The sequence below is a fragment of the Tupaia chinensis genome, unplaced genomic scaffold (assembly GCF_000334495.1).
Source record: "Tupaia chinensis unplaced genomic scaffold, TupChi_1.0 Scaffold000415_1, whole genome shotgun sequence".
Classification (NCBI taxonomy): Eukaryota; Metazoa; Chordata; class Mammalia; order Scandentia; family Tupaiidae; genus Tupaia; species Tupaia belangeri.
Genome location: NW_006159920.1, coordinates 674256 through 686506, shown reverse-complemented (window position 1 = coordinate 686506; position 12251 = coordinate 674256). Strand labels below are relative to the sequence as shown.

Sequence of the window (12251 nt, the reverse complement as noted above, 5' to 3'; positions counted from 1 at the left end):
TTCATCAATTTAATTTCTGCTAAAAACCCTTTTGAATTGACAGGGAAGGAATGACACCTAGCAAGTTGACAGGAAAAACTGACAGGGAAGGAAAGACACCTAGTAAGTTCTATGATGGAAATCTGACGATCAAATCAGATTATCTTTCCCAGCTCCCAATTGCTTTGAATCACCTCTGTCCTCACTGAGGTGACAGTAAAGTGATGAACTGCTGTAAATGGCAAGGCTGTGTGACATGCTATTGCATCATGTTATTTAAAATCTGGACACACAGAGTTCATTTGTTTTTAAGAGAGATTTTTGCTATGGGACGTGTGCGATTGCCAGAGAGACAGAGACAGAAACCGAGAAATCACTCCCCTGGGAGGATACCCACACTGTAGCCCCTTCTCCTCCATTCTCCTCCTGGGACCTTGGGCACGCATGCATGCCCCCTCGGCATGATTTTAAGCCACTGGGTCCAGACCTCAAGCCACAGTCAACTACATGGGAGTCCAGCGACGTAACTGTTATGCCATCTGCTGGTCCCCCTAATTGGGTTTTTGGCTTGAATCTCTAAGGAATCAATACTATAAGACTTATAGTATCTTATAATAGCTGATTCTCCTAAGGAAGAATAAGACTGAAGACTCCTGATACTTTCTACCAAAATCGTTTCTGAAGGAGCTGTCTATAATCCTTTATACTGCCAGCATCACAAAAAGATTCAGAGACACTAGATATTAGCATCTTCATAAGTGACTATAAATGAAATGTTAAATATATCAACAGTTACAATTTGCATTTTTAGAGTATCAGCAGTTAACCAAAAGAAGCCAGATTCCACAAGGTACCCAGGCCATAACCGACCAGCTTGAACCCCTGGCCCAGTCAGCCTAAAACGTGCAGGGCATGGCCACGAAAGCCCACACCCCGTGGGCGGGAGACTGGAGGAGTGGACATCATGAGCAGACCCTGTGGCAGCGGCTCATTCTCTCTTCAGCTCACATGTGTGTGCACATACTCTATTGTAAATAAATGAGAAAAATTATTTTAAAAAGACAGAACTGAAGGATAAGAGAAAACAGGCTAAGAAAGGATTTGGAAGGTGAGGGGTAGAAGAAGAACAACAGCACAGTGATGGCGAGAAGCAAATAAAAGTCCTAGAGCAGAAACAAGCTTGGTGTGGCTGAGAACAGGCAGAAGGATAACAGGGCTAAAATCGGAGTGAGCAGAGTAAAAAAAGAATATAAAAAGAGTTGTGTGGGAGAACCTTAAAAGTTTTCTCTAACATTATGACTTGTCATAATTTTTAAAGGTTATTTAAATATTAATCACATCTTAAAGTGTACTTTCAGCAGAAATGCAGATATAATCACTATCACACCTTACCTTGTGGAAATTTTATTTGCTTTATGAAAAAAACATCCTATACCTTCTTTCAGTCTAATGATCTGTAGCACAGAGCACAATGACAAAACTTTTCCTTCCTTTAGGTATCCCTTACACCTATTTCTCATGCTTCATAAAGATTTTCTGAGTGTTAACTGCACAATTTGTTCAATTCACTACTCTCTCTGAGATTCCTGATAATCCGATTTGGGCTGATATTTCTCTGCACCTCCTACAAGCAGTGGGCCATGTGGGAGTCCAGCACCCTCAACCACCATGCCACCCGCTGGCCCCTCTATCTGATTCTTCACTAGAAATTCTCAGACACCTCTTCTGTTCCTAAAAACTATCTTATAATTATTTAAGAATTCCATGTTTTGTTTTTTTTTTTTTTGAATGGTTAGTAGATTGGGTCAGTATGAAAATTTTCAGGATATTTTTTTCTTTATTCTATTTTTCTATACTATTTGGAAATTTTTTGAACATACATAAAATATAAAACAGAAGGTTATATCTAATTTCCACAAAGAAAAGAAGAACATGACTCCATTTCCCAATACCCAGTTTCAAACATTATGATATGACCAATTGAGTTTATCTAAAACTATACCCACTCTTTACTCCTCATCAGTGGACTCTTAGAATAAAGCCAATCCCAGACAATGTATTTCATTTCAGGATTCCAGTAAACCGAAGTTGTTATCCTTGACCTGGTAACTCAGTCTCTTTCAAAGCCTTTAGTACTGGCAAGTTGCAAAGTTCCCTCTTGGTTACCCCAAAGATCAGAGTGGATGATGCAAGATTTTTCAGGTACATTTTTTTTGGTGGGGGATAGGTTTTTGCTATAGAGCGCATGCGCTTGCTAGAAAGACAGAGAGAGACGTAGAGACAGAAAGCGAGAAATCACCCCCCAGGGGGGATGGCCACGCCGCAATCCCTTCTCCTCCGCTCTCCTCTTGGGATCTTGGGCACGCACGCACATGTGCCCGGTGTCAGTTTAAGCCACCGGGTCCGGGTCTTAAACTGCAGTTGACTACATGGGAGTCCGGCAACATAGCCATTACGCCAACTACTGGTCCCTAGATACATTTATTTACTAAAAAGTTTTTTTTAATGTCTATTACAGTCAAACACATATGGCTAAGTATGATGATCATTCAATTTCTGGTTCCTTCTGTCATGTAGACTATTACTGCAAATAAACGTATTTAATAGAGTTTAAGAGCACAGATACAGGATGGCCTAACATCCATAAACTATTTCACGAACTTTATATGCAGATCTAAAATTCTATCCTTACTTACATTCTAACACTGAAATGTCAAGTCTTTTGACAAAATGTAACAAAGAAAACCACTATACTATTATAAACCACAGAAGAACGAACGGACCAAAATTCATTTCTTTTTTAAAAAAAATGCAGTTCGGATAACAAACATACTAAGTGTGAATGTAAAAATCAGTTGTTCACCATAAATATGATCCACTACTTAAAAACGTCTTGATTAAAGGACAAGCACTAGTTACAAATGTGTGTTAAAACCTCGCGGGACCACTTACGGCTCTGACGCGGAGAAGATGTGCGATGACGGCCTGCAGCTCATCGCTGTAGTGCTTCAGTTCAGTAAATCTCCTGGAACAGGAAACAGGTCAAATATCATTTTTCTCATGAAAACAAGCAGTCAAAAACTGGAAGACAAAACAGTAGCTCCTGAGAATAATGAAACCAATTCTCTTTAACCACATGCTGTACACACCAATATAAATTCAAAAAATTCTAAAGTAAAATGTTACTTTCTTCCAAAATTTTGAAAACCAAGGAAAAGATAACATACTTCATACGTTACATTATGGGACTGAGATAAATTTATTGGCATGAAAAATCACCTTGAATGTAAAAACAGAAAAAATTCATGTCACTCAAAAAATCTTACAGCGTAACCATGAATTCATGCTCTCTAATCTCAATGTCAATGCTGCACGGTAATTTTTGTTTCCCTAGCTATTAAGTGTATTCTCTGTAAAGATCTGAAACTTCTGATATACCACCAGTCACTCTCTAAAACAACTAAGTTTCACATCATCGAAAAGGAGTTATCCCTACCTCCACTCAATGTTCTAGATTAAATGTTCTAGAGCCTTCCGATCAATGTCCTAGACCGGGCAAATTCATATTCTAAACCAATATTCTAAATCCTTCCCTACTCAAATTTCCTAACTTCCTTTCTCTACAAATTCCTTCTCATTAGCATACTAATTTGCTCAGGTCTCTCCTAAATTAAAATTATACAAACACTCCCTTGACAATGCACCCAACTATTAAAGTCCTTTGAAGATTCACACCTTTCATTAGACAGTCTTTCATAAAGCATTATCTCCCCGGAAAAACCACTTCCTTCCTTCCTGTTCGGCTTATTAGATTGCAGCGTCTTCCTTCAGCATTACAGTGAACAAACATTGCTGACAAAAATTAACTAAAATTCAATGACAGTTTCAGTCTTATCTACGCGCCCTCCTGGTAATGCAGCAGCTGCCATCACCCTCTTCAACAACGTGTCCCTTCTTACATCAGTGTTATTTTCTCATGGCTTTCCTTTTATTCTCAGGTTAGTTCTTAACTTTCTTTTGCAGTATTCATTTCTGTTTTTTTGTTGTTGTTTTGTTTGTTTGTTTGCTTGTTTTTTAATCTGCTAGAAGGCACGTGCGAACACCAGAGAGAAAGGAGAGGGAGGAAGCACTTCTCTCTATGGGGTGTCACACCACAATCCCATCCTGTCAGGATTTGTGTGCGAACACCAGAGAGAAGGGAGAGGGAGGAAGCACTTCTCTCTATGGAGTGTGGTCACACCACAATCCCATCCTGTCAGGATTTGGGGGCATGCAACACACATGCCCCGCATGTTTTCTGGGTTACTTGGACAGAATTCAAAATGTGTAGCTGGCCATGTGGGATCTGGCTCCCTTAATCACTAGGCCATGGGGCTGGCCCAGAACTCCCTTCCTTCCTTCACTCATTTCTTCTATCTCAGACTTTAGTGTGCAATAAATTCCTGATATGTTTGTGATAAACAGTGAGGGTCTCTCAATAAGAGGGAGTTGTGAAAACCACAACTGTACACAGAGGCTCTAATGAGACTCAGAAATCTGAATTTATAACATGCTTACCCAAGGATTCAGATGCTGGTAATCCTTAGGTTACAGTGCGCAAAACATCATTAGGGCACTGGTATTTTTCAGAGTTCAGTCCTAGGTTCCCAGTCATCTTCCAATCAATCTTTCAATATGCGTTTCTTATGTGACTTGTCATTCACAAGCTTCATAATCTACGTGCTGCTGAATTCCAAATCTCTTCCTCCTGCATACATTCTCTCCTAACTTCCAGCTCTAGAAAGCAAACTGATTAGCAGACACTGTACTTGCTTGCATATCCAAAGTGCAATCTCTCAAATCTCTTTCCTCTGTGCTGATTTCTCACATGGAATTTTTTATTGTCCTCTTGTCTGGCCTCCTGTTCATTCCCTAACACCCTATTCTATTGCCCACTCTGCTTGGATAATTGTCCTAAAGCCAAAATCTACACTACTTCTCTGCTTTTAAGCAGGTTTCTTTCTGCCGCAAACTTGCACTGATCCTAAGGCAGTCCAAACTCCTTGCAATACTTTTCACAGACTCCACGTAACAGTGATTCACTTAAATAAAGAGGCAACTGGCAAGGTTAACGGTATTAGACCATCAGACAAAATACTTTATCTTATTTCTATTCCCTAAACACTCCTATTACTACTGCAGGCTCTTTGCTTTCCTTTACTCTCCATATTCCACTTTTACTCATCGCCTCTTCTAACTAAGCCTGCATAGGTGCATCTCCTAATCAAATCTCATTAATTACTCAAGGCTTAGCTTGAAACAACCACTGTTGGGACCAGCAGTTAACGTAATGGCTATGCCACTGAACTCCCATGCAGCCGACGAGTCCCTGACTTAAACTTGCTTACTCGCACTTAAACTCACACCGGACACGTGTGCATACATGTCCAAGATCCCGAGAGGAGAATGGAGGAGAAGGGATTGCGGCGTGGCCATCCCTCCCCGGAGGTGATTTCTTGCTTTCTATCTCTCCGTCTATCTCTGTCTTTCTGGCGAGTGCACATGCCCTATAGCAAAAACCTCTCTAAAAAAAAAAAAGAAATAACCTCTGTCAAGGCTTATTCTGAATTCCTCTTTCTAATCCCGAGGCTCAATGGCTCAAACACTGTTAGGGTCAAGTGGTCACTTCATGCTGCTTTCGTACTTTCACATGACAGCTTTAGTTTTCTCTACCCTATTACTCTGGAAGTCGCTCACGCTGTAAGATTCTCCTATGCTTCTTTACAACTGTACAGCATGACTTAAGATAAAGCCCCGAAAGAAAAGAAACTTAATGAATTCTGGTAGGCTGTTTTTTAAAATAATAAATAATACATCTGTCTACCTCCTACCCTCCCCTTCTTCCAGTCTCTATGCTTCCAGTTGCTGCCTCTCTGCCAATCTATGGGAATTCTTTAATACTGGTCTCTTGAGTTTCTTGAAGAAAACTCACTAAATAAATTTCTTCTGTCTATACTTCCTGCCCCCAAACTCAGAAGGACGTGATAGAACCTGATAGTTTAGAAACTCAAGGAATAACCTGAGCAAATCATAATCTTAATTATCGGACTACGTGACCTGGCTTTCTTTTAAAAGAAGAAAGCTATGATTTTATACATGACCTAACTAAAGTCATACAGATTTTTTAAAACAAATTTTTAGCCAAGAAAAACTGATAACTATAGATGAGACTTTTACTGTGTGGGGCAGCACAGGATATGAGTGTTTAATACTGTTTATTTCTACTACAAACAGCAGATTTAACGATAACCATGCAAATAACATGTTACTATATAATCTGGTCAGCCTGACACCTGGACTAGGTTTTAGTAGGGCTAACATATCTGCAATAACATAAGGAACTAAATACTCAGAGATATCTCGTGCACATATCTTCAAGAAAAATGTACAATTAATGCAGTGCAAAAAAGGCATGTATAGAACATGGAAGGCCACACAAAAGTGGAGGATTACAGGTCCTCCTCCTCACTGCTCCTAACTGTCTAGTTTGGGGAAACATATGTGTGTGTGAAGTAAGTAGTAAAAGAAACATTTTGGTAATCCCAAAATTGGAAATAATCTTTCTAGTTCTTTGGATTACAGGCAAGAATAGAATAAAACTATTTTAGTGATGTAAACTTTCTTTTTTTAATATGCTAGAAGGCATGTGAACTTGCCAGAGACAGAGAGGCAAAGAGAGAGAGGGAAAGGGAGACGCCTCTGCCATGGGGAACGGTCATGCTACAATCCCTTCTCCTCTGTCTTTCTCTTTCAGGATTTTAGGCAAGCACACACAACACACCTGGTGTGTTTCTCAAGCTTCCAGGTCCAAGACTCAAAGCGGACAGTCGGCCATGTGGGATCCAACTGCCTTAACCACCAAGCCACTGGCTGGCCCAGATGTAAACTATTTTAATAACGACATGAATAAAAATCTACTTGGCCAGCTAGACCTAGAACAGAGACTCTACATATTAAGAATCTGGTATAGCAATAACCAATGTAGACAATTCTCTTAACCAGAATTTAAAGCGAACAAGTGTATTACTAATTATACAATTAAGTAAGAACACAAAGCAAAAGATTGCCTTGGTAATATTATTAGCATATTTAAAAGTCTATATAGAATGTAAATAAAATTTAGAATTCAGAAAGCCTAGTTAGGTCACAAACAGGAAGAAAAACATTTCATCAATGAAATATATTCATTATATTGAAATATATTCAATTTTAAAAATATTGACAAAATATTAACATTCAACTATTCATTTAAAATAACAGTAAGCACATAATCCTCTAATGAATGAACATCTGCCAATGTTGAAAACTTAGCTTAAGTTTTCCAAAGCTTTGAGGGTGATTTATAATTTTAGTTCTTAATCTAGAGAACACCTTACAGAATACCTTTCTGTATATCATTACAGAAATTATAAAAACCTCGAAGGAACCTTGAACACACGTAACTAAGTGAAAGAAGCTACTCTGAAAGGCTATATACTGTACGGCAAACTATGAAGACAATAAAAACACTATGAGTTGCCAGGGACAGGACGTAGGAAGGGAGGAACAGGGAGAGCACAGAGTATTTTCAAGACAGTAAGCTAGCTATTCTGTATGATATCAGAACAGTGGATACATATGATCCATTTGTCCAAACCCATAGGATGTCCAACACCAAAGTAAACCCTCATGTAAATGATGTATTTTGGGTGGTAATGCTGTGTCACTGTAAGTTCACTGACAGTAACAAATATAACACTTTGGTGTGGTATGTTGATAGTAGGGAAGGCTGTGTGAGTGCAGAGACAGAGTATATATGGGAATTCTCTATACTGTCCATTCAATCGTGCTGTGAACCTAAAACTGCTCTGAAAATAGTCCTCTCTGGGTCAGCCCTGTGACACAGCAGTTAAGTGTTCTGCAGAGGAAGCCAAATCCCACATGGACGACTGGGGTTCAAATTCCAGCCCGGCAGCAACATGTCAAACACACATGGATCCTGCCTGGATAGAGAGTGGAAGAAGGACTGTGGCATGACCAGGCCCCATTGAGGAGTGCTTTCTCTCTTTCACATGTGCATGCACATGTATGCACTCTGTCGTGAATAAAGAAGGGAGGATCTAAAATGAAAACAAAAACCTCGGTGATTACCATCACAACTTCCAAATTACCAAAACTTTACAATATGCATTTATAGTTTAGATTCAAAATTTGTAAGTCAGAGACATTACTGTTAACATGGTATTGTTTATTAGGTCAGGCAAGACAGGTCATTGGAATATGCAAACTTACAATATGTATTTATAGTTTAGATTCAAAATTTATATTATAAGCCAGAGACATTACTGTTAACATGGTATTGTTTATTAGGTCAGGCAAGACAGGTCATTGGAATATGCAAACTTGGCTTTTGTCTCACAAATATACGATACCTAGAAGCTAACACTGAACACTCATTAGAAAATACCAATAGTCCTCATAAATGTGGTCCCCAAGGTAGAAAAGTCTCATCTGCCTAGAAACGTGTAAAAGCACATTTCTAACTGAAAAACTCTTCTAGCTGGACCAAACTGTCAGGTAAAGGTCCATATGATGAAGAGCCTGATTAACCCACCAAACTTAGAGAATGAACGAAACCGAAATTGTAAAAGCCCAGGTCCCTTCCTAAGGAAAGACACTGCTGATCCAATGGCTTCCTTTAATACAGAAATCCTCTCACAAACAGCAAACTGGCACTAATCAAGTCCTTGCCATGTTAATATATCTCTATGAAATTATTTCACTGGTATGCATTTACCTATCAAGTTTTCATGGTATACAAAGTAGGCAGTATTCTATTATTAAATATATAATTTTCTTGAGCTGTGTGTATTTTACAGGCAAAGTCAAATGAGCAAAACTACAGAAAATTAAAATTACTTTTCTCATTTTCTAAGACCTTCAACAACCTTTAATAAATCCTTCAAGGAAAGGGCAGCAGTTTAATTTTCTAAAACCTCAGTTCCTTACAGCCTTAAACCCAATTAAGTTACCAAATTTCAAAACCAATTTTAGACTTTAAAAAATCTTTCACTGAAGGTGAATTACTATTTAAAATATTTAGCAAATAAAGTGCATACATTCAGAAATGAAAAATTAAATAGATTTGATAGGCACCATTCAAAACAACATTGTAACTGTTATTAAAACAAAACCTTACTTGTCTGGGTTTTTCACTCTGAATGTTGCATTAAGCGCTTTTAACCTGGAGTCTGCCTGGAAAAAATAATTTGTTCACTTAATACATTTCATAGTATAAAATTTAAACAATTTTACTTTTCCTTTAAAATTAAGATGCCTAGGTACAGTTTACTTCATATCAATTGTTGTAAATACATTACACATACCCAAAAAGCTTAGTAGTTTAGTTTTTTAAAAACTACAAAAATATGTTATAAGTCAGAACAAATATGTGACATTCAATGATACCAAAGTAAAACAACTGTAAACACAAATGCACTGCTAGGCACACAGCTCTGCATTATTATAATTCAAAGTAAGTAGACTGAAAAAGTTGTTTACCTTTTCTCTAAGTTGCAAAAAGCAACGATGTGTGTGTATAAACTAAACAGAACTACTGCTTTAAAGTCTATGTCAAAGTAAGGGTAGTTTTCATTTTTTCAACTCAAATGTACACTGTTTATTTTCATTTTTATAATCAGCATTATTTAAAAAAGAAAAATATTAAAAAATCTGTACTTAAAGTAATACCATATTAAGGTAAACTACGTAATTTCACATCACTTTCTACCTAGCAAAAAATGTTACAAGAAATAATTTTTTAACTATCTTCACTTATTTCTAGATAATTATTTCCAAAGGAGGGGCAGAGGGATAGGCAATAATAATTTAATTGCATGAAATATATATTTATATCCAAATCCTAAATGCTCATTAAAAAAAAAAGAAAAGAAAAACAAAAAGATTACCAAATAACTGTTCTGATCAAGGTACAGGAACCCTAGGGTTCATCAAAGGTGGCTCAATCAGGAATCATTTAGAAAAATGTGGTGTGCTTTTATAAATCTCAATCAGCTTAAAAATGTTACATTATCCCAACTTTAGACCCACAATTACAAATACTGTCAATTAATTAAACAAACAAAACAAAAATATTACCAGGGCTCCCCAGATTACTAGGCTGAGAAAATAAAAACAAATACTAACAAATATGCTACTCTAAAAACTCAGCCTCCTAGAACTCCAGACCAAAAGAGATTCAAACATCTGTCTAGAGAATATCTAAAGAAGTTTAATTTATCACTGATTTCAATGGGTTCTCTGATTATATTGAAATCAGTATTTCTCCAATTATTGACTTTCTTTACATTTCAAGGACCAAAAAGCTAATACATGAGAAAGTCCTTACAAATAAAAGCACCTATGAATTCAAGGCATAGTATACTGAAAATCACTGAACACCAAAGAATCTCACAAGTGCTAACGATTTTAGCTGCATGCAGATATAATTCTTTAAATGAGGATAAAATTGCATAAAAACTGGGGATGGCCTGCTGGTTGAGGTGCTGGACTCCCATATGGCACCTTGCTTTCTCTCTCTCTCAGCTCAAATTAAAATAAATGAATAAATAAAATATTCTTTTTAAAAATTACACAGAAACTGTAAAGAAAAAAATTATTTATATCTTTATGCATGCTAGTTAGTACCGCCAATTTACTTTTTCCTCTTCATGTCACCATATTACCAATTTAGAAATCATATAAATGTGAAAGGTTGCATCCTAGCCCTTGGTTACCAAATATTCTGTCAGGTCATTCCATCACCACACCCAACTTCAATCTGTTCATTTTTTCACAAGATGCCACACAAAGGGAGAGTGACTAAAATGTCACCAAACCAGAAACGTTTCCTCCCGGCTGGATCTCCAAAGAGCTACCTATAGAGTATACCTCGTCAGAGTCCCCAGGAAACACCTACAGATGCCCCCTAACCCATCATTGTTGCATCTTATTTATTTTCCTTTAAAACAGCATCATCTGAAATCATCTTGTTTACTTGGTTCTTGGCCGCTGTGGCAACACTTCATCTGCTTTATCTTCCCCCAAACCTGGCCTAGGATACCAGCCTAGCCCTCTCCTAACATTCTCCTTCCTGTCATTCAGGTCTCGGCTCAAATGTTACCTCTGTAAGGAAGTTGGACATGAAGTTCAACTTGCCCAGGACAGCTCTTGTTGACAACTGTTGCACTAGTCCAATTATTAACAAAAATAGTGCCCCATTTTACTCTCAAAAGGGTTCCCATATGAACGATACATTTTATAACCACCCATCTCAAAATAACACCTAAAAAAAGGAAAAACCCTTACTATCACATTCTTTAATAACGGCGAGGTTTGAGACCAGCAGATTGCATAATGGTGATGTCGCTGGACTTTCATGTAGTTGACCACAGTTCGAGTCCTGGACCTGATGGCTTAAAACTCACACTGGGCCCATCTGAGTGTGTGCCCAAAATCCTGAGAGGAGAATGGAGGAGAAAGGATTGTGGCATGGCCATGCCCCCTCGGGGATGATTTCTCACTGTCTGTCTCTCTCTCCAGCGAGCACACACGCCCTATACCAAAATATCTCTCTTAAAAAAAAAAGATGAGACTTTATTTACTTTATACCACTTATCACTGAAGTATCTTATATCTTAAATGCTAATTTAGGGGCCAGCAGGTGGCATGGTGGTTAAGGCATTTGATTCTCATATGGTCGATGTCCCAGACCTGGTGGCTTGCTTTCTCACTTTCCCTCTCTTTCTCTCTATCTCTCTCAGATCAAATTGAAAAAGATAATAAAATAAATAAATAATTTTTAATGCTCATTTAAGTCTCTAACTACTAAAATATAAGCTCCATAAAAACATGGACCTTACAGATGTTCCCAGCTCATTCAGCTCTACATCCGCAGTGCACAGAAGCTGACCTCACACCCTGTAGATAACCAGCATTTTCACACTTCAGGTTGGCTTCCTCGGAGTTCCTATTCAATAACGAAATCGGCCGAAATCCTAAGGGTCCAGATCTGGGATCTGGCAGTCCTTGCTCCAAGCAACAGATGGAGTTTCAGGTTCTTCTTAATCAGTCTAAATCCACTTAAGTCTTGGGTATATGAAATGATGCTTATTTTCATGACTGAGTTAACTGTATTGAAAGGTTACTTTAGGGACCAGCAGTTGGTGTAATGGCTATGCTGCTGGACTCTCATG

At 38.0% G+C, this 12251-nt stretch overlaps 1 protein-coding gene across 1 annotated transcript in view; it reads right to left on the bottom strand.

Annotated features, from left to right (window-relative positions):
- SNX4 (sorting nexin 4) overlaps window positions 1–12251 on the bottom strand; it is a 54400-nt gene that overhangs the window by 27241 nt on the left and 14908 nt on the right. Inside the window, exons 6-7 of the mRNA XM_006154591.3 lie at window positions 9197–9252; window positions 2932–3004 (exon numbers count right to left, since the gene is read on the bottom strand). Of these exons, the coding sequence (XP_006154653.1) occupies window positions 2932–3004; window positions 9197–9252 (129 nt within the window). The remainder of the gene's footprint in view (window positions 1–2931; window positions 3005–9196; window positions 9253–12251) is intronic.